At 41.9% G+C, this 27,654-nt stretch overlaps 1 protein-coding gene across 2 annotated transcripts in view; it reads right to left on the bottom strand.

Annotated features, from left to right (window-relative positions):
• The window catches only part of EEA1 (early endosome antigen 1), a 135,912-nt gene extending 109,070 nt beyond the window's left edge, over window positions 1–26,842 (bottom strand). The window contains exons 1-3 of one of the 2 annotated variants that reach the window (XM_084617767.1): window positions 26,682–26,840; window positions 14,301–14,393; window positions 7,990–8,115 (exon numbers count right to left, since the gene is read on the bottom strand). In XM_084617767.1, coding sequence (XP_084473893.1) covers window positions 7,990–8,115; window positions 14,301–14,393; window positions 26,682–26,705 — 243 coding nt within the window. In that variant the 5' untranslated portion in view covers window positions 26,706–26,840. Of the gene's footprint in view, window positions 1–7,989; window positions 8,116–14,300; window positions 14,394–26,681 lie in introns of both variants that reach the window. The other variant, XM_084617768.1, reaches the window with a different exon arrangement.
• Between the last annotated feature and the right edge of the window lie 812 nt (window positions 26,843–27,654).

Genomic DNA, 27,654 nt, shown 5'->3' with positions numbered 1-27,654 from the left:
AAAGTGGGGGCAAGAAAGGTAAGGGTCTGAGACACTTATATCTAGAATATGATGTTTATGTAACAGAGGCTATGCCTACACAGCAATATAAGCCTAGAGTTAGTGGGACTCAAGTCAGCTGACCCGTATCAGGAGACCCTGGGCTTGAGCATCTACATTGCATTTTAACTCTAGGTTGAACATTTTCTGGCCCCTGTTCAAACCTAGGGTTCTGGCACCCACACTGCAGTGCACAGATCCGAGTCAAAGTAACCATATCCCAGAGATCCTAGCACCTCCCCCAATGTCGACGCTCTAGCTCTAGGAACATGATGCACCGTGTGAAATCTCTACTGCCCACCCTGTTTCCTAACTGTGGTGGTGTTATTGATGGGACTTGTGACCCTAAGGTGCACGAGTACATAAACTGCACAATTAGTTTTTTTGATGGCTGTCTCAATAGAATGACTGCAGTTTGAGAAGGCATTATATTGAACTACCATCTAAATCTGAAAATGGAGCTCTCCAGCTCTAGGCTGAGTTACATGAGCAGGAAAATGCCTGTGTGCACCAGTTATGAGGGTAAATAGGGCATCAGCATCCAGGGCTGTCAAACTACCAACATGAAACTTTTCAATTCTTAATTTTTAAAAAGAGATGCTCAATGAGTGTGTTTTGTGTTTTATTTATTACTGTCTGTTTTGAAGTTTCACATAAAATGTAGGTTTCAGAAGAAAGGCACGTTCACCTGGCTGCTGCCGGCTGCGGAGCAGTGAAATGCAACCCCTGGGGATCCCTTATTCCCATCCCTACTGCCCACCAGGAGGCAGAGAGAAGGGATTTCCAGGAGGCTGCGTGGCAGTTTTGGGGCTGGCTCCCACTCACTGCCATCACAGTGCACACTGCCCTAGCTCCCCTGCACAAGCAGCCCCAGGGGAGGACTGGGGGCCTGGAGGCAAGGGCATAGCAAGCAGAGCAGGGACCAAGTGGCTGCCCTGCAGGGAGGGGGAGCAGCCCTGCCAGGGGAGAGATGACCCCAACATCCTGGCAGCCAGGAGCCACCTCCTGTCTGTCAGCTTTTCTCCCTGCTCCGGATAAGCTCCATGCAGCAGCGAGGAGGAGCCAGAGCCACCGCCGCCACTGTCGTGGGAGGAGGAAGGGGGAGCATGCTCAGCCAGACAATAATGGTGCTTCCGGTGCGCTGCGCTGTCTGCCTGCAGCACTGCTCCTCTGCCGCCAGGAACTGTGGGATACAGTCAGAGGACTTACAGGACCTGAGTCAAGCTGGGGCCACAGGTACACAGGAAATCAATAGGGCTCAGACCCTAGGTGCCAGCTTAACACAGGCTTGGACCCTCCAACCTGTAGGGTCCTGGGACCCTGCATTCAAGCCCTTGGTTAGCACATTTGCAGTGTGGACGCAAGAGGGGCTTGGCTTGAGCCTGGGCTCAAACTGCTGTGCAGACATACTCATGTCTGATTTTCATTCAATTGGCTTTTGTATATTGGGGGGGGGAGGGGAAGTAACCAAGTGGTATCTTGTGCAATATCTATAATATTCCTTATGAAACACATTTACCACTGAGCACTGACTAAATATATTTTAAAATATATGCACTATTTTAACTCCCAAAAGATAACCAAAGCAATCTGAAATAGATTTAACATTTTTGATCCCATGATTACACAGCGGACAAAGATTTCATTTGCCGTTAGGTATGCAATGGTGTGGCATGGCAACTCCTAAAAACTCCTGTAATTGACATTTCTATAGAGTCTGAGACTTGCTCTTTAGGCAGAGGGAAAGGAATCCTAAAGAAACTGAGTAGAGGGGCGTGCTATTAATGCCTAAACTTCACCAAACACTGCGGTCTCCAGGGAAACAGTTCAGGCTACCTTATCTTTGGAAGAGAAGTCTTTACAACAAGATCTATATCAGAACATCCTACCTACATTTATAGCCACATATTTCAAAGAGTAAGATTCAGCCTTGGTTACCTAGTTGAATTTCCAGGTGTCCTGTCACCCTCTCGCAACTAATACAGAAGCCATTTGAACTACAACATCAAATTCGTTTAGAGTAGCATTAATATTCTCATGCACCATTGCAGCGATGGAGTGTTCTTTGGGAAGTAAGCCAGTACACTAAAAGCAGCACTGGGCAGAAACACTCCTTGTGATCAATTACACTACACATATTTTTAATTGTACCAATATAACTTGCAATGGTTACAAAAACTTCACCATCCCACACACATATACAGACCCACAAACAGTTCCAGTGTACAGACTGAAATAAATATCGCATAAAACCCAATGAGTGTTACTGGCAGAATACTATTCTAGAAGCCTCCTAATCTCTAACCATTCCAAAGAACTATTTTAATGTTGATTTAGACACAGTTTACATAGCACAGAAAGACCATGCACAGGACTGAATAGCTTCTGCTTCTCTGCTACTTTTTCTGTTAACATCTGGCTTTGGAGGGCAGGGGGAATGATGTAGATAATGCTTTCAGTCTTTATAGAGGATCATCTCCTTATCTTTATACTGGAATTTCATAGCCACTTGCCACTCATTCCAGGCCAGACCTACAGTGAAGTTTTCAATGTGGCCTTATCTTTTCAGGGGCAAACTTCCCCACTCAGACTTTGTCTACACTAGCAATTGAATGACAAAACTTTTGTCTTTCAGAGCTCTTAAAAAAACACCCCCCAAAGAAAGAAAAGTTTTGCCAACGAGCGCCGGTGTGAACAGCGCTTTGTCAGCAGCAGCGCTCTCCTGCTGACAAAGCTAACCCCACTCATTGGGGGTGGAAGTTTTTTGTCGGCAGGAGAACCAACAAATAGTGGCTATAATGCACGACTTTTAGCGGCACAGCCGTAGCAACACAGGCGTGTGGCTAAAAGCTGTGTACTGTAGACATAGCCTAAGTCACTTCTCAAAAAGAATTTCAGGGATATAATAGTAGGGTTTTCACAGGATGGAATTCAGGTGCACTGGTATGGTATATGGAGCACTGGAGACGGGTGCTGCTCCAACATCTTAGTTCAAAAATCATTCCAATTAGTCCCCCATTTTCATAAACACCATATTTTAAAACAAAAGCAATTTCTATTCTCTATCCCCTGATATTACACTAATAAATATAACTGGTTTATTTTTTTAATATGCTGTACAATTTGGTATTGGTTACCACAGCTACACAGAATTTAAGAGCTATGCTAAATTACCAAATTTCAGATTGTAAACAGTAAACATTACTCTCTAATACAAACAGCAATTTTTGCAACAAATCACAAATTTTTATTAGAACATAAGAACGGCCACACTGGGTCAGACCAATGGTCCATCTATCCCAGTATTCTGCCTTCCAACAGTGGCCAATGCCAGATGCTTCAAAGGGATTGAACACAACACAGCAATCATCAAGTGATCCATCCCCGGTCATCCAATTCCAGTATCTGGCACTCAGAGGCATAAGGACTCCCAGATCATGGGCTTGCATCCCTGACCATCTTGGCTAATAGTCAGTGAGGGACCTATCCTCCATAAACTTATCCAATTATTTTTTTAATCCAGTTTTACTTTTGGTCTTCACAATGTCCCTAGGCAAGGAGTTCCACAGGTTGACCGAGTTGTGTGAAGAAGTACTTCCTTTTGTTTTTTTTAAAATCTGCTGCCTATTAATTGCATTGGGTGACCCCTACTTCATGTGTTATGTGAAGGGATAAAACAACACTTCCCTATTCACAGTCTCCACACCATTCATGGTTTTATAGACCTCTGTCATATCCCCCCTTAATCGTCCTTCTTCCAAGCTGAACAGTCCCAGCCTTTTTACTCTCTCCTCACATGGAAGCTGTTCCAGACCCCTAATCACTTTTGTTACCCTCCTCTGTTAACCTTTTCCAATTCCAATATGTCTTTCTGGAGCTGGGGCAACCACATCTGCATGCAGTATTCAAGATGTGGGTGTACCATGGATTTCTATAATGAACGATGATATTTTCTGTCTTATCTCTCCCTTTCCTAGTGGTTCCTAACATTGTTAGCTTCTTTGACTGCCGCTGGACCTTGAGCAGATGTTTTCAGAGAGCTATCCATGAGGACTCCAAGGTCTCTGTCTTAAATGGTAACAGCTAATTCAGAACCTATCGTTTTATATGTACAGTTTGCGATGTTTTCAAATGTGCATTACTTTGCAGATATCAACAATGAATTTCATCTGCCATTTGTTACCCAGTAACCCAGTTTTGTGAGATCTCTATGTAGCTTCGCAGTCAGCTTTGGACTCAACTATCTTGAGTAATTTTGTACCATCTATAAACGTTACCACCTCACTGTTTATCTCCATTTCCAGATCATTTATGCATATGTTGAGCACTGTTCCCAGTACAGATCCTTAGGGACCCTGCTATTTACCTCTCTCCACTGTGAAAACTGACCATTTATTCGTACGCTTTGTTTGTATTTTTTAACACTTACTGATCCATGAGAGGCCCTTCCCTCTTAGGCAAAGTAAGAAGTCATGGGATAAGAGTCTTTGGTAAAGGAACTTGTCAAACACTTTCTGAAAATCCAAGTACACTATCCAACTGGATCACCCTTGTCCCCATGATGGTTTACAACTTCAAAGAACTCTAATAGATTGGTGAAGCATAATCTCTCTTTACAAAAGCCATGTTGGCTCTTCCCAACCATATTGTATACATCTATGTATCTGATAATTCTATTCTTGTCTACAGTTTCAACCAATATGCCTGGTACTGAAGTTAGGCTTACTAGCCTGTAATTGCCAAGATAAAAAAAAAAAAGGCTGCAGAGGTTAAGAAGTCAGCCTTCCATTAACTCTCTGCCAGACATCTGGTACAGAGGCTGATTTAAATGATAGGACTACATACCACAGTTAGTAGTTCTGTAATCTCGTATTTGAGTTCCTTCAAAACTCTTGGGTGAATACCATCTGCTCTTTGTGACTTATTACTGTTTAATTTCAATTTGGTCCAAAATCTCCTCTATGGACACCTCAATTTGGGACATTTCCTCAGATCTGTCAGCTAAAAAGATTTGTCAGGTGTGGAAATCTCCTCAAATCCTCTAGCAGTGAGGACCGCTGCAAAGTATTCATTTAACTTCTCTGCAACGGCCTGATCTTCCTCGGGTACTGCTTTAACACCATGATCATCCAGTGGATCTGCTGACTGACTGGCAGGCTTCCTGCTTCTAATTTATTTTATTTTATTTTTTTTAATAATTGCATCCTTCATATCCATTTGTATTCTAAAGAGATGGAGGTGTTCCTGACTTTACTCATTTGTAATCAGAGAAGTTACATAAAAATGACACTTACTCAACATATCTGCACCGTACTTTTATTGAGCATCTCGTCCATTTAATTTCCTATCAAAGGTAATTCCTATTACTTTTTACTCCTGGTAGCACTGCAAAGTTAATGCAGCTTCACAAAAAGTAGATAGAGTCTGTTCTGGCAAGCACTTACACATAATTGTTAACAAAGTTCTTCTTGTAGAGTTTGTATAACTGGTGATAAGGCATGAGCCAGAAACAGCTGAGTTTGAAATTCAAATACTAGGTGGAGTGTGCAGGGCTTGCTAATTAGAAGAAAGTCATTCTTTTACTGGTCAGCGACTCACTATGGAGTAATTGACAAAAAAAACCATACACTGAATTCTATGAAATCATTTTTAAGCAGTTACTTTTCAGAATATAACCAACCACAAGTTAAGCAGGAAACCTACTAATTTCTGCATGTAGCTACATTGTTTAAGGTTCAGCCTACTGAAGTTCCAGGCTACTAAATTCAATCACTCAAGGTCTGGTTGCCTCAGACATGCCACAGGTACGTGGTAATTTACCAAGCATGCCTTAGTGAAGGCATCTGCATTTTGACTGAACAGCACGGTACACAAAGGCCTCGCTTTATTTAACTTAATCCTCATTGATATGGAAATAAAGAATAGTTCTCGCAGTAAGGGCAGCCCATCTCCAAATCAAAGGCAACACCTAATTCCAATTGATAATTAGGAGTATCCTTGTTCTTCTCCTGCTGGTCCATGGACCAATTTGGCCATATGACTTACAAAAATTTGGCCAGCTCACTTTAACAATAAACCAGCATACACTTGACCCTTGTAACGAGATCTAGAGAAATCTCAGGACAATATCTGGAGTCCCAACTGGTGAGTTTCACTGCCCTGAGACATCACACTCCCCAGACATCAGAACAGGGGACAAAGATCACTTCCCCTAATTTAATTGTCATCTGGCTGTAAAGTTTCCTCTGCAAGGACTGTCCTACAAGCACTCAATGTTGCAAAGTACCAATAAATGATAACTTAAATTACAACATTTCAACCCTAGTACCAACTTCCCAATGGAGAAATAAAAATGCAAAAACATTCAACTTCATATAGTTCACAACACTGAAACAATCGATCTCTTCACACACATGCAAAAGTGATGCTGGGAGAAGGGAGGCAAAAGGATCCTCCTCTGGCCTCCAGCCTCATTTAATAAGCGGCAAGTAGCCCATCCCCAAAAGACAATCTAGCTTAGACTCTCTGAAAGTTGGGGTGGGGAGGACGACCATCAGATAACCTGACAAAGCCTGGATGTTATTTGCTTGTGAATACACACATCTGTTCCATCTTCCCCAGGCAGTCCTGGCAAGAGCATCCTGAAATTGTGACAGGAACAGTTAAGGTGGTTCCCTAGTTTGCAGAGGTCCTGCTGTATGAAACAAGGCTCACTTGGCCACCATGATTTCCTAGAACATAATGGAATTGGAGAAAACACATTAGCTAGTCTAATCCCAGGAAAAAGTAGTAGTTCACCCTCAATGTCCACTAGTGCCAATATCTGGAGCCAAATGCTATAATTTTCTTGTTGCTCCATGATGTAAATAGGTCCACCTGTGTATCAAACCACATAGCCGTCAGATGGCCAAAAACCACCTAGTCCCATTCCTTCACAGCAGTTCCGTTTTCCCTGAATGGAAGTGATGGTGAATGTTTAAAAAAAAAACAAAAACAATTTTCCAGAAAGGGCAGAACCTGGGTGGCTTGGGTGCTTCTCTCCCCGCCCCCCGGGGGGGGGAGGAGGGAGGAAATAGAAGGGGGGGGTTGTACCTTTCTGATAATTTAGGCACATGACTAATTGCAACTGATCATTTCAGTATTTGATGTCCATGAGTTTTGAGGAAAAATATGACTTGATTTACCAGAAGATTGACCAACATAAAATTACCACCACACTGAAGGATGGAAGAATTATTAAATATACTTCTAAACACAAGAGCTACTTAAACAAAAAGCTTTTACATTTTTAAAGAGAGATATAAAATAAAATGATTGTGTTCTAAATCTCAGAACTGTTTTATAGGAAATTTTTTATTGTGATTTTGTCAGTGTACTTGAAACTCCTTAGTAAAATTGTTTAAAGGGAAAATTTTGAATGGTTTTTAAAAGTTCCTATTCTCCCTACCCTGAATATTATTGAAATATCTCCTGCTAACTAAATTATAACTGTACCTCAAAACCAGACTCCCATTAAAAGTCTTAGAGTAAAGTAGATAGCTAAACAAAAATTCTAAAACATTTAACTGTATAAATGATTTCCCAAATCTTATACTTAGGTTCATTATTGTGACTAATGCAGAAGTAAAGTACATTAACTAATGCAAAAGTAACGTATATTAATTCAGAGAACAATCATGCAAAAATTGTTTTTAAAAAAGTGAATGGAATTTCTGATATTACAGAAATTCCACATGAAAGACAGCTGCAAACCAGAAAGATAACAAAAGAAGGCAACTCAAGAGATACCTTCTTGTAAACATGCATATAAAGATCAACCCATATTTCCTTACAGCAGGGAATCACAAGAAACAAAGTGAAAGAGGCTGGTACCCAAGCAACCAGAAAGGAAAGACATTTATTTTAAGCAACCCATTATCAAGGCACTCAAACAAAATAAACAAGACCCACAGTAACAGCGGGCAGGTCATGATGCTCCTGTCTTCTTGTCTCTGTCCCAGTGTGTTCATTCTGGTAATGTTCAGACAGACCAGTGGCACTCACACACATTTTCATACATAGTGGACAGATGAAGCCCTGTGAAACAGTAACTTTTAGGTATGTATATTTTTTGAAAAATTAAGAATATAAACAGAAAGAGCACATTAATTGTCAAATATGTACTCAAATTCTTAAAAAGCATGCTACTGCTTATATAAAAGAAACAAAGCTGGTGCTTACTACTTTTCAGTAAGTTTCTTAAGATGAAATTTTGCTGATCATGAGTCCAAAACACAGAAGACGACAAACAGAATGTTGTTAAGTGAATGAAAAACAAAATATATCTGAGACACTGAGCTGTGACAGTAGGCAGTACATTCATTCTGTTAATTGTTTTCATCAGTTTTATTAGGCCTTTGATACTGCTCCACACTACAAAGGGGCACATTATGCATAATGTATCATGACATAGACATTATAAAATATTAGGGCTATGTCTACACTACCACTTATGTCAGTACAACTTAAGTCGCCCAGGGCGTGGGGAAAAAAGCATACCCTGAGCAACGCAAGTAACACCAACTAAGCGCCAGTGTGGACAGCACTATGTCAGCAGGAGAGCTTCTCCTGCCAACATAACTACCACCACTTGTTGGGGGTGGTTTAATTATGTCAACAGCAACAACACGAGAGATATTAAAGTGGCGCTGCTGCATCGGTATAGCTGCACCACTGTAAGCTCTCTAGTGTAGACATAGCCCAGGTGAAAGTTCTGTACCAAGGTCTGACATCAAATTTTGTAACATTGCTTTCAGACCTTTTATAAAAATAAACTGGGAGAGGGTGTGAAAGAACCGGAATACCATAGTACATGAACAAGAGGACTCAAGTCAACATTTGCAGAAGAGTGATGACAATTCACACATTTTCGAGGGGGGAAGAGGGGTTCAGTCAAAGTTTTTCTGACAAACAATTGTACTATACTTTTTTTTTCCCTTCTCATTTCCTTCAGTTACAGTAATGTTAAATGCTCCTTGTGAAAAATAGAAGGTAAAAACAGTTTCAGGGGGAAAAAATGGAAGAAAGTGTCCCTTTAAAAAGAAATCTGTTGATGTGGAACTATATAAAGTATATCCAACTATTTTTCTCCTAAGTTATTTCTTAAATGGCAATCAGTTTTTTAAGGGCTTTTTAAATTTATCTCAGTACTGTTAGCAAAAGGCACTATTATGGATTCAGAACAGTGAGGCAATAATATGCACATGGAAGTAAAAATTTAAATTCTGAAGAAACTGTAACCAAGGTAAGAGTGTGCTTTACACAAATTGTTAAGAACAAAAAAAAAAACCCTAGTAACCTTTCTTTTTAATTCAGAACAGCTTTAACCAATTAGCAACATTTACAACACATTTGTCACCCAGAATGATCATTTACCTCAGTTTAAAGGATCACCTGTTCACTGCACTACCATGTTCAACAATGTAACTTACGAAGTTAAATCCACACAGCTATAAGAAAACCTTGCAACATCAGAAGTACCTTTCCTCCGGCCCGTTGTCTGAAGTACGTGCAAACAAGTCTATCAAAAAGAGTGCAATGCCTTAATAATGTGTCTCTCTCACTGATGAAAGAGGAAAATAAGAGTAGAGATCCAAGATTCAAATTGCATTAGTTAAACCTACTTTTTTGTTTATTTTGTTTTCCAGTTAAAATAAGCTTTTTTACAGAATCTGTTAAAAAAATAGAAAGCTATATACACAAGCTAACTTCTGGAGGTCAGTTTTCAAAACTGTCCATGCCACTTGTTTGCGTAAAATGGGAAATGCATGTACACATAGTTGGCATCGTTTTGTCTGCAAGCGATGGTGGGATTTGCAGCCTATGATGTAGATGGTTTGCAATATCTCATGTGACTGAATAGTCCAATTTGAGATTTGCATGACCTTTGGCAGTTGTTTCAAATATATGTTTCTTAGTTGGGAACTGCTTGCTTCCTACGGGTTCTTTTCTCTTCAAGCTGTAAAAGCCAGCTCCTGTCATGGACTTTGATGTCTTGATGGGAGATGTTGGCACCACTTGTTACGATCACTTGCCAAGGTTTCCCAATGGTCAGGATCAATTCCAAATTCCTTCATATCTCGCTTGCATGCGTATTTATAGCGAAGCTTGAGATGTCCTGTTATTCTTGTTCCCTCTGATAGCTCCCCGTATAGCATGTCCTTGGGTATGCGTCCATCTTCAAACCTACTCAGATGGCCCAACCAGTGCAGTCATCTTTGCTTGAGCCAGGCTGTCACACTTGGTAGAACATGGATAACTGATGCTCATCAGGAGAAAAGGTTAAATAGTCTCCATCTACGCTGTTTACGCCACATACTCAACACCAAATGGCAAGTTAAAGTCACCAATGTATACATGGGCATTCGGATAGATACACACAGAATCAAAATGTCTTAGTTTTAAACCAGGACCATGTAAATTCACAGGTAATGCTGCACAGCAGAAAGAGTGTGCTGGGCTAGAATACATCTGGCATTATCATTTAACACATGGGGAGGTTACAAAGATGGATATGTATTTCTGCATAAGTTAATTACATACTTGATACACTAATCTGATTTTCTGTTTTGGGTTTTCACTGCACAGTGTACCTAGCACATGAAGAAAAGAACAGAGAGGATTTACAAGGGTGTTTCCTTCTTACACGATTTAAAAAATTCTACATATTCATATCAGATTTACCTTAGGCATAAGATAGTCAGACATATTGATTTGAAAACAGCTTCATGACCTCAGCCCTAGTCCTAACCCAAAAAAGAAACTCCAAGACTTGGATCCATTCTATTAAATTAAGCCTTCCTCCTCTTCCAGCCCCCTTCAACTCAATCCTGATATCTACTGAAGACTCATGGGATCTAAGGCCTTGTCTACACGACAGAGTTTTGCCGACAAAAGTCAGCTTTCATCAACAATGGAGGTGTACACACAACAACACTCATCCCCCCGATTTAACTTTCCTGTTACTGCGACAAAATAAAAAAACCTCAACGACAGGCGTAGAGCTTTTTGCGACAAAGTTAGAGCAATGCAGTGTCACCGTAGACACGGAGTTTAATTATGTTGCTATAAATGACCTTCAGAAGGTGTTCCACAATGCCCAGCTGACCACCGTGGTCAGCAGTTCAAACTCCGCTGCCCTGCAGCCAGGTACACAGGTATCCACCCCTCTCCTTTAAAGGACTGAGATTTTTTGAAATTCCACTTCCCGTTTGCTTGGTATGGACAGTTAACATTGCATCTTCCCATCTGATCATGGTGGCTCGCTGCAGCAAACATGCTTCCATTTGGAGAACACCAGAGTTGTTGGACCTGCTGGGTTGGTGGGGAAAGGGGGCTGTGCAGTCCCAACTCCACTCCAGCCGTAGGAACTTCGATACCTACTATCAGATTTCTCCTGGCATGTTGAAGAAGGGCCACGAACAGGACATGCATCAGTGCCGTGTGAAGATCAAGGAACTGAGGCAGGCGTACCAGCAGGCAAGGGAGGCAAACCATTGCTCTGGAGCTGCACCAAAAATCTGCCACTTCTACAAGGAGCTGGACGCCATCCTCGGCAGCAACCCCACCTCCACCAACAAAAGCCCCATCGATACTTCGCGGGGAATTGGAGACAGTGGCCTGAACCCCGAAGACAAAATGGTGAATGAGGAAGTGGAGTTGGAGGATGAGGTGGGACAGGTGACAAGGTCGTCCGGTCGGCGTGGCAAGCCAGGACCTCTTCTCGAGTACAGACTGTTCAAGCCAGTCCCAGCACTCCAGCTCTGGTGTGCATGATGCACAAGAGAGGAGCTCTGGTAATCACTCATTTTAATTTGATACTACTCAGTTACATGAGATAGCGCTGACCTTTCTTTCGTTTAGTGTGCTAGAAGTAGGTTAAGGGATAGAAATATACAAGACTAGCAGTGCTTGCATCTGCTTCCCATTACCCCTACAGCTAAGCAGTGCGGGCCCTGCAGAAAAGTTTGTTAATTCACACTGAGATTTCACAGGAATCCTCCTGAGAGATCTCTAGGAAATTTTCCTGGAGGTACCTGCCAATCCTCTGCCTAAGGTTCCTTGGCAAAAATGCTTTGTTTCTTCCCCCGCTGTAGGAAATGCTGTCATGTCAATCGGCAATCATTTGTGCAGGGACCAAACTGACACACAAACAAGCAGCATAGGGACCTGGTCTGAAGCCGCATGAATGCCGGAGATGCACCCTTGCATCCTTGTTTACCCTCAGGAGTGAGATATTGGCTTCAATTACCCCTACCTGTGGAAAATGGTGGCAGAATTTATAATAGTGTCCCTAGTCACTTGCAGTGATCCTCTTAAAAAGCCACGTAGACCCTTTGTCCCATCTTGGACCTTCCCTCCACCCTGGGCCGAACTCACCATGTTTAGGGTACTCGATGAGCTGTATGCTTGCCAGTGGAGAATGAGTGAGAAAGAGGTGAATTTAACTATAATGATTCAATGCTGTGAGTGCTTCTGTTTATTGCTGCCTCTCTTTATTGCTTCTTGTGCTTCTGTAGATGTGCCCTTCAGGGGAACCCCTTATACACCAACGGAGTGCCTCCATCAGATAAGGAGGCAACGCAGGAGGAGCAAGGAGGACACGTTTAGGGAGGCGCTCCTATCGTCAGACACAGCAGATGATGAGCACAGGGCATGAAGAAAGACAATTGATGAAAAATTGAAAATAGACAGCCTGGAGAGGAAGCATGGCTAGGAATGTATTTTAGTGGGTCAGGAGCAAATGATAAAACTGATGGAGGACCAGAGATGCCGAAGTCCCTGACTGTGCTGCAGTCAGAACACGTGTGCTCACCTTCCCCTGCAGCCTATACAGAACTGCATACCATGCCCTTCCCACACTCATTCGTTGCATCTCGCAGTACCCCTTTCAGACCACTCCTTTGGATACGTTCCCGAATGACATCTGGACTTATACACAGCTATGAGAACCTCCATTAAGGGAGTGCTCCTCAGTGTCATGTCCCTTGCATGACATGGGTTAGCTACCCACAGTGCTCTGCTCTCTCTCTCTCTCTGTGCTAGAGCACCAACTGTGGACACACTCCGCCAACACAAGTAGCGTTGTGTGAACATGCACAAGTGCTGTAATTATAGCAGTTTATGATCGTCGGCAAAACTTGCGTCAATTTAATTCTGTGTAGACATAGCCTATGTAGATCCCCAGATCTTCTGTTGGGCCCAGGTTATTGTCTCCATTCCGATCTTACAATGATCTGGATTGGGAGATTTAGAAAGATAAACCTGCCTGCCTGGAACAGAATGAATGATCCATTGCGACTCAATTCCACATAATACTAGATGATCAGATGGGATTATAATGAGAAGTAGATGTCCTACAATGGGTCTGGCTATGATGGGCATGGGCAGCAGATCACAATGTACATGGACAGAAGGATCATAGGAAGGGAACATTTTTGGCCAGTTGGGTAGGAAACCACAACAGATTTTGAGGTTAGATACTGTAAATATCTGAACTTTCTGAGATTCACCTATCATTAACTTAGACTCTTCAACACAAAGGAAACATACTTTATTGTAGTGATTAAATTCACCACTGCACTTAACTACATGCCCACAGAGAATTTCAAACATACTATATTACAGGAACAATCCAGTCTGCCACTAGTCACTGCATTAGTCAACTTATTTAAGCATTTCTTAAGACAATTAGAGAATAGCTTGAAAAAGCAAGTGATGCATGAGCCCTATGCCTGAGTTCATCATCAGTTCTCGGAGCAACTTGACTGCATAACCACAGACACCAAACAATTCTTTAGCAATTCTTGATGTATCTGAAGAATAGTACACCAATATGCAGGTTCTTTTTTATATCAAATGTAGAATCACTGATGCCTCACCCAAATTCACAGGATCATGTCACTTTACTCAAAGTTCTGAGATGAAATTCTTCCATGTTAGCAATATATTCATATATTTCTTGTTCACACTTACTGCATATGGGCTAACATTTCACTATGAAGCCTACTAAGAATGTCTGCTCATTTTAAGCTAGCAAACTTCACAAATTCAACTCACTAATACATGCATGCTATGAAACATTTTTTAATTTCCTGGTACAACACATTTGTATGCATTTGTCCATTTATACAGATTTTGCCTAATTAAAAGTCTCTCTCAAAGAGAGGTGAATCAGTGCCAAGTGTAAGAACCTAGTCCCATATATGGTTATCCTACAGTACCTCTGAAGTACTTTCATTGTTCACATCCACTGCATTTCCTGGGGTTGCAGAGGAATCCGAATCCGAGCTCTGAGACCCAACTCTGCCTGGAGTCTGAAATGGAAGAAGTATAAATTTTATTAAATTGAGTCTGAAGTCTATGTTGCAAAAAGGAATCTCTTTTATAAATCTGTTTATAATTTTAAGATTTTACATCCACAGTAAATTGAACAAACTGACAAGAACACTGCATAAATAGTCAATGCAATAGCGTACAATCCAAACTTACTGCCAAGCCCTCACATCACCACTTGAGTAAGGAGTATTTATTAGATAGATCAATACATAACAATATATAAGAATTTAATACATAAAGAACTAAGCCAAACTTCACTTATCATTCAAATTACAGCTAAATACAGTTAAATAGTTATTCAACAGAAAAATCCTAGAAATTAAAATTTAGCCTCTTAAACAAAATAAATACTAACACACTATTCTTCAGACTGTGGAATTTGAATAACTAAAACAACAATATTTTTATACTTGTCAGATTATTCAGTAGAAAAGCTGACAAAAGCAGGCCCATTGATATGGTAGTAAGTAAATAAAAATATATTACTTTACAAATCACAAAATTTCAATATAGAGGAGAAGTAGAAAACTAAAGTTAAAACTGCTTCTATATCAAACTTCCAATTAAATTAGACTAGCTTATTGAACAAGGAATCTATAACATTAAGTTGTATATTTTAATTTGCTTCCAGTACAGGCTTCTTTCCAAATTAGTGTTTCAAACCAGTAAACAAATTAAGTAAACACTACTTCATTCAAAGTCTCGTGAAATATATTCAGGTTACTAATCCTCATCCAATTCATCCTACCTTTCAACAAGAGATTCATTTTTCCTTCTCTTATCTACCTCAAAAGTTCCACTGCTTCATCAGAATCATAAAAGAAAGTTAGCATCCTCAACCAAACTTCCTCAACAAGAACAACGAGGAGTCCTTGTGGCACCTTAGAGACTAACCAATTTATTTGGGCATAAGCTTTCGTGGGCTAGAACCCACTTCAGATGCATGGCTGATGGATTTCCACTTCATACAGCTAAATTCAGCGCCGTGCATGGTGACAGGTTTCAGAGCGGTAGCCGTGTTAGTCTGTATCAGCAAAAACAATAAGGAGTCCTTGTAGCACCTTGGAGACTAACCAATTTATTTGGGCATAAACTTTTGCTAGCCCACAAAAGCTTATTTCCAAATAAATTGGTTAGTCTCCAAGGTGCCACAAGGACTCCTCGTTGTTTTTGCTGATACAGATTAAGACGGCTACCACTCTGAAACCCGTTCCCCAACAAGGAAAGTTATTGAAACAGCCAATTAAAAAAAAAAAATTCCATAGCTTAAAATTTTTCTCCCTCTTAAATTCTGTGTGGGTCCAGATTGTTCTGAAAAAACAAGGATTTGTTTACTCTGATAGTAAATTTTTACTTTTGGTCTCTGAACCATTGGCCATCAATTACTCCCAATCTAGAGCCAAATCAAAGTTTACTTTAAGAATTGCATTGACAGGGTTAGAACCCAAATGAAGTACTGATGTTGTAATTTTGTAGGCAATCTGGAAATATTTTTGATCTTATATAAGGTATTCACACTTTATGCATACAGAATTTTAAAGTAAAAAGGGAGAGAGCTATATGAATAAGTTCTGTCTACAGACTTCAGAAACGGAAAAATCCTAACATTATTTGTCTTGGAAAAAAATTTCAAAATCTTAATTTTTAAACAAATCAATAAATAGTCCTTTATAAAGATGCCTCTAAATGTAATTTTCTCCCTTAGTTTGAAATTGAAGTATAGATTCTACTTGTGTTTATAAATAGTATTCTATTTCCTTTTTCCCCCACCAGGGTTACAGATTTAGATTTAAAATTATATTTAATTACAAATACACCTGATCAAATCTATCCTCTAATTACTGTACTGTTGCTAACATACAGTACACCTTAAAGAAGTCTTTGAAGATCAAATAGGATGAGGTGAGTGGTTGTGGGAGGGGGAGATTAGCAGAATGCACTCCACCTAACAGAGGTGGGCAATGGTGACCATGACAAGAGATAGGAGAAGAGAGAACCTCTTCTTGTTGCATCCTCCCCCTTTAGTTGTTGCTGAAATGGCTACGGCTACAAGTTTATCCATTTCGTGTCCTGTTCACTACTTAGCCTATTTGCTGGAAACATGGAAGAAGACAAAAAACAACATGAGAGAACAATATAGTCTCATTCTAGCTATAAAATTATTTAGAGTGCAGCAGCATCCATAATATGGTAGATTTCTAACCACAGAAGAGGAGGACATAGCCCCTACCTCTAAAGTTTTTAATCTAAAAGGCAAAAAATGGATCAAAGGTGGAAGAAAGGAATATGATATATAAACACAATATATACATCAAGGTGATGCCTGGCACTTGTATTGGTATTTCTCATAACTTTTTTTGTTTTTGTTTTTTTACATTGTATCAGCTACCATCCATTGCTTTCTTACCAACCAGTTAATTTCCTATAGATGTCACAACAGAAGTAGGTCTTAGGATGGGATTTAAAAATGAGATCAGTATAAACAAAGAAAGGGTATTCCATGGGTGGGGAGTAGGATGGAAGAAAGTACAGAGACTGTTATAGGAAAGCAAGGTATCAAGGCTGGCAACACCGGTGAAATGAAGGGGACAGGGAGCAACACAAAAAATGAGGAGGTCAGATAAGTAGGGAGGGGCAAAGGTATCATGCAAGGTCCTGAAGGCAGTGACAAAAGCTTCATGCGGCAGATAAGCTGCACTGAAGAAGCTATCTGAAGTTCATAACACAATAGCACCCACAAGTTACAGAAGAATATGTAAAATTGTTCGTAACAACAGACAGTGTTCTTTATAGGAACTGATACATCTTTTGTATAAAGTTCTGCTAACACATAGCGATTCAGTGGAGGGATTCAAAGCGGGGAGCAATGTGATAATAGTTCAGGAGAGGGGAGTTAGGTATATTACATTGTGAAAGTAACAGGCAAGGTACTCAAGGAGGGCTAAATTGCTGACATCACTGTTTTCTAGAAAGGTATGAAATATCCAGCAGCAAAGAGCAGGAAAGTCTCCTGATATTCCTGGGGAGATACCCCATGCACAGGAATATTAGCACAAGATTAAATGATATATCATGCGATGTAAGAACATTTGTATACGTTTAAGACACTAATTATCCTTTCCTTTCTTGATGACAAACAGCTTCTAACTCACATCCACACCCTGTGAGCTACAACTACATCTACAGTCAGTCAATAGCCAACCTTCAGGTCAAACTACTGCAACACTCTTATGTTTAAAGCATATGTCTACTATGTGAAGATCTGGAAACTTGCTAATAAATTTTACTAGATTTCGTCTAAATATAACTCTTCCTCAACTAAGGTCCAAAGATCCTAACTGCCAGGTTGAGAGACTAAGGCCATGTCTACACTACCTGCCGGATCGGCAGGTAGCGATCGATCTATCGGGGATAGATTTATCGCATCTAGTGTAGACGCGATAAATCGATACCCGGTCACTCTGCTGTCAACTCCGGAACTCCACCAGGGCAAGAGGCGGAAGCGGAGTCGACGGGGGAGCGGTAGCCGTCGATCCCGCGTCACAAGGACACAAAATGAGTGATTCTAAGTCGATCTAAGATACGCAACTTCAGCTACAAGAATAGCGTAGCTGAAGTCGACGTATCTTAGATCGATCCCCCCCACCCCCAGTGTAGACCAGGCCTTAGTGATTCTCTCCCCAGAGCAAAGAGATCTGAGAACAAGAACAGACTTGCCCAAATTTGGGCTCCTAGGATCAGCTGTGCTGCAGTAAAGGGAACAGAGGGTAAAGGCATACAAGCACTGACTCCAGTGTGCCAGAAAACCTTCGGACAGGGATTTCTGAACCACGCCCAAATCTCATGTTGTGGTAATAAGCTCTAATACACCAACAGTTTAAGTATGAATATTCCTGAAGTTCTAGATGACAGAGGTGAGTAAATGCCACTAATAAAGAACTGGGTGAAGGAACAGTGTGTCCAAACAGGAGCAACTTGTACGGGAAATTATTGTTGCCTAACTTGAACCTTAGATATCTCATGTGTGTTAGCCTTCTTGAGATGGTGAAGGATGCATCTTGAGTGTCCAACTCCAAAGCAATCTTGCTAAGAGAAGGAATTACGTTACTATATGGAATTTTGTTTTATTCAAACATTTGTCGAGATCGGCATTGGAAACAGACCTCCTTTTCTTCATGGGAATGAGAAAGCAATGAGAGTAAAAACCTGCAATCTAAAACTAAAAGATCCTAGAACCCACTTTATTGTTCCTAGTTAGAAAAAGGGAGGACTTCTCCCCTCAATTTCACATGAGATGGATGTGGGCAGAAGGGGATTTAGGTTTTTATCAGAAGTAGAGGTGGAACCATTTTTTATAACCAAGAACCCAATGGCCCATAGTAATAGCCCTTCAAACTGTAAATGACAACAAAATGGAGTCCTTAACAGCATGGATGAGGGGGACTAATGGAAAAGGTTCTCTGTACTTGATCAGCAAAATTGCTACTTGGACCAGATTGTCACAATGGGTCTGACTGTCCACTCATACTGGTGTAAACAAGAAGTAGCTCTGCTAAAGTCAATGGAGTTTCCCTTGCATAAGCGAGAGGATAATCAAGCCCAATGTCATCATGGGTGTTGAGCAAGATTGGTATTGGCACTCCTTAGGCTATTGAGCCCTCTGAGATTGACACTCATAAGATCTGTAGGGTCTAATAGGATCTGATTCCATGTGAGACTAATGTGAAAAGGAAAGGGGCTTTGAACTAGTTATATATGTGTGCATTTTTAAATGGCTAGCCTCCAAGTAGTGGGCAATAATCCTTGGCTCCATTAATGTGCTCTAGGTTTCATCTGTTTTTCAACTAATGAAATCAGGACTTTGAAAAAGGACAGTCATACCGCTCCCAGCACCTTTGTGTTATCCAGAGGGGAGAAAAAAAAAATCAAAAGATTCCACTGGGAAGAGAGAAGAAATCTCTTCAATTCTAATTAAGAATTTGTTTCCTGTAATACACACAAAATACTAGATGTTGTACATAAACTAAAGGAAAACATGGTCCCCACCCCATAGAGCTTACAGGACTAAAATGCTGCTGGTTTCACCTACTCCTATTGCAAAATTTCGTCTCTAATGTGCACATACCCAGATGAAAGACTTATCTATCTTAGACAAGTGGGAGGAAGGAGGAATGAGAATACATGTCTTGTTATTACTCTACTTTTCCTCACCTTGAAACTCTATGAATTTGAGGCAGAACAACCTTGCCACACAGTACATAAAGGTTATGCCCAAATATTATTCTTGTATATCCCCCCACCCCCTGGCACTGAGGAACCCCAAAGAAGATATATGCATGTTCACACTGACAGAGACTCAGATACTAAATTTTTCTCCCATATAGAAACAGCAACTTCAGACTGTCAGATCAGCTGTTTAACCCATTTTTTATAAGAAGGAAATTCTTAGAACCACAAGCTGCTCAACTCTGAGGATGATGGAGAGACTTTCCTACAGACCCTAACAACAGAGGAACTTTAAAGTCTCGAAACCTCAGAGCCAATTAGGTTCCCATCTGTTCAAATGTCTCCAGTACACAAATTTATCCCAAGTGGTAACAGACCTTTCTGATATGAAGAGAGCGTCTGCACTAAGGGATGTACCTTTTCTAAACCCCTTGAATGACCCCTTTACTTTGGTTCCATCCCTCAGGACCTAAAACTCAAAGAACGCTCCTTCATGTACTTTAGCAATGAAGCCTTAGAATAGAAAGATGGAAGTACAGAAAAATGAGCAAACTTGCTAACCTTGGCAGTGATGCAAGAAGACTATTCTGCAGCCCACCTACATAGAAGAAAAGAAAGGGATATGGGAGGGTGGACACTTTTAGACCTACACTTCTGGAACATGCGTGTCCATGCCAGAGATGTGTGCCTCCACTACAGAGGATGAGCTAATGCCAAGAGCAGGGATCTGCTGAAGCAACTAATGACAAAGAAAATGTTATTCTCTTTCCGTTGTAAATTCTTACATAATGGTACTGTACACGGTTAAACAGCTGCCATGCTTCACCGCAGACATGACTGCATTTCAGCATGAGTTATGTATATTAAATATTGATAGCTTGTAAAACACAAATTGCTTTAAAGCATTTGGCCCTGCAAATGCATGGTTATTGCAATGTTCAGGATGAAAGGTGCTATATAATGTAAGATGTTACTACCGCTTGCTTGAGTAAAGTCCCTGCTTTATGAAATACTTTAGGTGTGCTATAGTCACACTGAAATGCACTGCAGGACATGTCTTATTCCTGGTGTTGTGCAAATACTAGCCAAAGTTATTAAACAATAATGGTAAAATCTTTTTAACCTTTTGAAAGTAAAATGCTTACTTAAAACAGACAATTCCAGCCTACAACACAGGAAAAAGCATGCTAGAAAAGGGGTTTGTGTGTGTTTTTTAAAAAGTAAGCATTAACCTTCAAAATCTGGAGAAACATGCATGTCCATTAGCAATATAGCAGAGACAAACTACTTACTACCATGAAAAATTTAAATACAAATTTAGTAGGCTATTGTGAAGACGCTACAACTTTCAAAGTTACACTGTACATGGACTTTATCAGTAAACTGGAGAATCAATTAAAAAGATTCTTCTTTCCATTACTAAATATTTATGAATACACATATTTAGTTTAGGCTTCAAGCATAAATACTGCTGTACCATGCACTATGAACATCACAGTGTATACACACAGCTTTATAACTATGGTCCATACCATATAACCCAGAAGAGAGTGGAAGAAGGCTCATGCCCTTTTGGTTTTCTTGTTTGTTTGTCTTTTAATTATTCACTCCTGGATAAATTTCTGTGATGTGGGTGGGAGGGAGAGAAAAGCTAACTACTACAAACACTTTTACAAGATTAAAATTCTGAAGCACTGAAGTATGGTTAGCGTTGGAAAAATGATTATGTAAAACTAGCACCTTCTTATTGAACATATCTGCTTCCTGTGTGCCTGAGTCATATTTGTTTATTTTAACTACAAGTACAAGCTTACTACTGTTAGCACTGAAGAGCCAATACAGCTGCTGAAAAATAAGGTGAATTACACAGTATTCTTCATGAATCATCAAAACTGAAAGTTAACTGAATGCAGAAACATCACCACCACCACCACCAAAGAAAGCAAGGGGAAGAGAACAGTTTCCTTTTTGAAAAATCAAGTGATGCTTTATTTATACATACACACACACACACACACATACTTATTTATTTTAAATTTGGAAACCTAGCACATCTCATGAAATCACTAAAAAGAAAAGGAGTACTTGTGGCACCTTAGAGACTAACCAATTTATTTGAGCATGAGCTTTCGTGAGCTACAGCTCACTTCATCGGTGAAGCTGTAGCTCACAAAAGCTCATGCTCAAATAAACTGGTTAGTCTCTAAGGTGCCACAAGTACTCCTTTTCTTTTTGCGAATACAGACTAACACGGCTGTTACTCTGAAACCTGTCATGAAATCACTGAGAATATAAATATGGATCACCCCGATGTCACTTTTACAGTCACTTCTCTGTGTACAGCTGTACTCTAACTTATCAGCGGTGCCCTTTAAAACATTTTTCAAATTAGATTTAACTCAACTTCTTTAAAAATAAATGAAAAAAAAAAACATTATGAACATGAAGTTACACAATTTTCCAAGCAGAGATTTAAATACAGCACAAGGCTACTATTGTTCAATCATTCTGAATTCCCTAACAAATATTAAATGCAAGAATCAAAATATAAAAAGACAGCACTGCTTGTTTAAGTCTCTGCTCCTGAGCAATTTTCAGGATATTAGCTTTGTCCCTTTCTTTTACTAGGTGTGTAGGCTATTTAAAAAAAAAAAAAAAAGAAGTAGAAGCAGCAGCCTACTCACAAACTCATTTTTCCTTCAGAATTTTAGTGAGAAAAGGACTATTTTCCAATTATTAAAAGGTAATTTCACATTTCAAATTAACATTATGTAAGATCATTCAAAGCCCCCAGTACACCATTTTTTATCCACTGAAATTGATTACACAATACTATTACTTAAACTAATTCACATACGTGAAACACAGTGTACTGTATAATATTATTATTTACTTATTTTGAAGAATGCCAGCTGCTTTACAGACAGGTAAAATGAAACAGCTCCTGCCTCAAAGGACAAAGTCTTCACCCCCCATCTTGCAATAAGATCCACGCAGGCAGACCCTTGCATCCACATGGAGACCCAACGAAGTCAATGGGGCTCCATATGAATGCAAAGGTTCATCCATCCAAATATGATTGCAGGAACGGAGCCTATAACGGACAATATACAAAAAACAGACAAGACACAGGATGCAATACACAACAGATAATGAAGCCATTATATTCAACACATCATCTTGATTAAAAAAAGAAGAGGGGAATGAAAAAAAGACATGCACCCCTGATTGGTTACGCCAGCTTCAAAAACTAAAATGAGCTATGATCAATAGTAACAAGTATTTGGTTTATTTCTATTATGAAAAAACCATTGAAACGATATTTTTCAAAGAAAAAGATCACATTTCTTAATGAAATGAAAACAGTGCTTTTCAAGCTTCAGTTGCTGCTGTCTTATAATTGCTATGCAAAGTGAGAGGTTACAAAGGTGGGGATTTCCCTATTTTACACACTTTCAGGATTCATGATATACTGTTAGCCGTGACTACCTGTTGGCTTAGGAAGAAGAACATTAACCGAATTCGAGTAATGGCCACAAAGAAAAAAAATATTACAAATATACCTGTTTCAGTGACTGCAAAAGCTATATAATTTTCTTCATTATTAATCAAATGTGTACAAATATCACATGCTTAAAAGCATAGAAGAAAACAATACATGCTTTAAATTAGCCATTTCAGAATATAATCTCACTTTTTAAAGCTTATACTCCTAGTATGTATTCATACAATCTAAGCACAAAATTATGGATAGTTATTAACTTCAGTGCAAGTCAGGAGTCTTCCTCATATTTTGTCAACTCAGTATAGGGCCCTACCAAATTCATGGTCCACTTTGGTCAATTTCATGGCCAGGGTTTTTTTCAATTAGTCAATTTCATATTTTCAGCTGTTTACATCTGACATTTCCAGTGTTCTAACCATGGGGGTCCTAACTAAAAAAAAAGAGTCGGGGGAGGAGGGTCCACAATTTATATAATTGTAGGGAGATTGTGGGATTGCCACCCTTACTCCTGCCCTGCTGCTGGCAGGGGTGCTGCCTTCAGAGCTAGCCAGCCACCCAGCTCTAAAGTCAGCACCACTGCGAGCAGCAGCGCAGAAATGGGGGGCTGGTTTTTACCCTATCTCCAGTTTTTCCCAGCAGGATGGAGGGCTGATAGCTGGAGCTGCAGCCTCTCCACACGGGTGTGTGAGAAAGAGAGAGACAGTTCAAGCCACAGCCTCTCCGCAGCTCAAGCTACAGCCTCTCCCATGCTGGGTGGCAATAGCTCAAGTCGTGCAGCTTCCTGCATCTCAGACAGGTTCCCAGAGGTGGGTCTGACCCACGCCGGGAGTGGCTCATGTAGGGAAAGAGGAAGTCTTCTCTCTCCCCATCCTCTGCTGGGACTAGCAGCCGAAGTGCTGCACAGGGTAGGAGCCCCAGCGGCATAGGCACTGTCTCTGTGGGTGCTCTGGGGCTGGAGCACCCACGGGGAAAAGTTAGTGGGTGCTCTGCATCCACCGGCAGCCAAGCTCCCCTCCCCGCCCCACCTCACTTCACCTCCTTCTCTGAGTGCGCCACGTCCCCACTCCTCTGCCCACCTCCCAGCGCTTGTTGCCTCCAAACAGCTGTTTGGAGGCATAGCAAGCTCTGGGAGGGAACAGGGAGGAGCGGGAAGGTGGTGCGCCCAGGGGAGGAGGCGGGGAGGAGGCAGGGATTTGGGGAAGGAGTCAGAATAGGGGCAGGGAAGGGGTTGGAATGGGGGCAGGGGTGGAGTCAGGGTGGGCCCAGGGGCGGGGGTCGAGCACCCACCGGCGCGAGCAGAAGTCCGTGCCTATGCCCAGCTGGGCACCAGATTTCACAGTCTGTGATGCATTTTTCATTACCATGAATTTGGTAGGGCCCTAATCATATACCAGGAGCTGCTTCTAATGTAACCCATGCAAACATACAACTGTTTGTATAATTTTAACATAATTTTCTGTTAAAGGGACACTGAACTTAATCATATGTTATAAGCAAACATTTCTTTATGTTACTAATAACAAAGAAAAAGAAAGGTTTTTAAAGTTCACATAGTCATTATGCCTTTTGTTTATATTTTGTATTTCCTTCTACTTGAAAAATAAAAATGAATGAAATCAGTTTCATTTTTGTTCACAGTTAGTTCTAGTTTGAGTTTCAAAAAGGACAAGGGAATGTTTGTTTAAAAACAACTGTCTTCACTGAAATTTTAAAAATGTGGGAACATTTATATTGGCCTTAGATTTTATAAAATATCATGTTAATTAAATTTATATTTTCAGCCACATATTCGACAACTGTGTAAGTTTTTCTAAACAGCAGCTCATTTCCCAGGAACAACTAATGTTAATAAAACTAAGATGATCAGCACCAAAAGTAAAGTTTCCCTGTTTTTTGCTGTTCCCAAAGAATTAATAAGGTAAGTCATATTTCAGGCAGGAAACTACTCCTTGTAAACAGTAACTTTTAAATAAGCAGAGGGGAAAACTTTGATTGATTAGAAACTATGGCAGAAATACAGTCTGAGGCACAAGAAAAATCAGTCCCCCCATACTTCAAAGTACACCAATACTGTATGTACACAGATATCCTTCCTTCCCACACCTAACAAGGATTTATTATCATTGTTTCAATACATGTTCCTTACACAGAGTATTATTAGAACAAAAACTTCAAAAGCCTTCAAAGCCTTTCACAAATATGCTTGTGAAAACAGGCAATTTTCAAAGCTGGTGTCAAATACCAAAGTTGGCTATTTTCACCACTTATACATGACTAAGTTCTACATGACACTGATATTGCATGAAAGCTATGCGGGAATTAGAGCACACCCTTTCAACTAGCTGGGTGACTCAACTCTATTCTGTACATCCCAACGCTGAACACCAAAGATGAAGGCATTCCCTTTGCACTTTGAACCAGTTATCCAACTCCAGTGGAAACCAAATGTTTCTGACAACTATGTTTTGTTGCACATTAACATTGCATGGTCAACATCCATCTAAACCACAAACAACCTATTAGAATGACAGGTAACACACCAACATAGTAGCAAGGTAAACAACTGAGGTTTTTTTTAAAGGCAGATGAGGAGAGCAGAAGGAAAGATGGGGTCCAGAATCAAATAGCACAAGTTGATTTTTAAACCTAGCTAAAGTTACACAGGAACCAATTCCTAAAATAGGCAACAGCTGGCTGGTAGTTTTTGGTGTCCTGGCTTGCATTTGTATTTCAACTGACTTTAGAGTTTATTTATTAATCAGAGCCCAGAGGGAAGTAGGATGGAAATATACTACCCAGGATTACTGTGGGTCTGAGTTACAGAATGTGTGTGACTTGAATTTATTTTCATCTTCTGTGAGTGTGAGAGTGTACAATGGCTCGGGGAGCTTCAGAGGGAGACCTAAGAAATGTATGTTTAACAACACAAGACTTAGGAGCGTGAGTAATGACTCCCAACCCCAGCAGCGACACCCCCCAGCTAGAGGGCCCTGCCATTAACCCTCTCCTGACACGAGAACGGGCCTCCAGCCCAGCACCAGGCGGACACCACCTACTGCAGCAGGAGTCAGGTGGAGAGGAGCTGGGTCCTGGGCCTGCATCCCTCCGCTCCCTCTCTCCGCCGGATTCCCTGGCCTCGGCCTGCACCAGGCGGGGCAGAAACATTCCGGGGCACACGAGGGGGCCCTGCCCAGCCCAGACTACCTGTGTGTGCGGGGAGGGGGGTGATCCGGGGGTCACTGCCTGGCACTGAACACTGGGGAGACAGGAATCCCCCCTCCCGGCCGGGCCGCACCCCCAGCGGGCTGCCCCACAGCGGGAGGGCCCCGGCTAGCAGGCAATGTGCTGCCTCCCCCACGAAGGGGCAGGGCGGGGGCCCGCAGGCAGCCGGGCCTGGGGAGGCAGGCCGGAGCGCGGGGGTGCCATGCTGCCACACGCGCCGCCTGCCCCCTGCCTTGACCCGCCGCCGCTGGCAGCAGGAAGCGGAGCCGCCTCCCCACGCGGCTGCCCGGGCCGGCCGCTGTCACCCTCTTACCCGCTGCAAAATCCTCCTCAACATGGCTACGGCGGCCCGGTCCCGCCGGCTGCCTGCGGACGCGGCGCCGGGGAGGGGGCACCCGCTCTCCGCGCCGCCCGGCCCGCGCGCTCGGTGACAGCGGGGGCTGCCCGCCGGGAGGAGGAGCCGCCGCCGCCGCAGCAGCCGAGGGGCGGGACGGCGGCGCCAGCCTCCGCCACTGACAGGCAGCCGCTGGGCGGGGACTCTCCTCCGCCAGGGAGCGGCCTGTCCCGCAGGGCCGGGCCGGGAGCGCTCTGGCTTCCCCGCGGGCCGCGGTCGGGGCAAGCGGCGCTGCGGGAGTGGGCGGCTGCCTCCACCCAGCGCGCTTGGGGTTGCCTGCCCGGGCCCAACGGGGATGCCTCCCTCCCCGCCATTCCCCTCAGCGCTTCCTTGGGCCCCTACTGGGGATCTGGCTGTCGCCCCCCGGGACATTCAGCAACAATTAGCTGAGTGGGACCAGGCTGGACGCTGCACTGCAGGTGGTTGCAGGGCTGGTGCCGCCCTGTGGGGCCCAGGATACCAGAGAGACAAGGTGGGCGAGGTGATCGCTTTTATTGGACCCACCCACTTCTGTTGAGAGCCAGGCCAGAAGAACTCTGTCAGCTCCAAAGCCTGGCTCTCCCAGCAGCAGAAATGGGGCCAATAAAAGCTATTATCTCACCCACCGTGTCTGTGTAGTACTAAGGACAAAGGGGGAGTGAAGCAGGACAGGAAGGTGGCACCTGCCCCCAGCCTGTTCTCATTAAGCCAGTTGGGGCTATTAATAAACTTCCTCTTTAAAACACTGGATCCCAGGACCATACCTAGTATAACCATGGCTATAAATGCTGTGGACACACTGAAATAGTTACCAAAAACCTACTGTGAGAACATGTTGAACTGTTGCAGTATCTAGCGACACAATCAACTATCCTGCAACTGATGACGGAGGAATGAATTTTCTCACTTAAAC

Source organism: Lepidochelys olivacea (genome assembly GCF_965140295.1).
Source record: "Lepidochelys olivacea isolate rLepOli2 genome assembly, chromosome: 1".
NCBI lineage: Eukaryota > Metazoa > Chordata > Testudines > Cheloniidae > Lepidochelys > Lepidochelys olivacea.
This window is presented reverse-complemented; position numbering and strand designations above follow the sequence as displayed.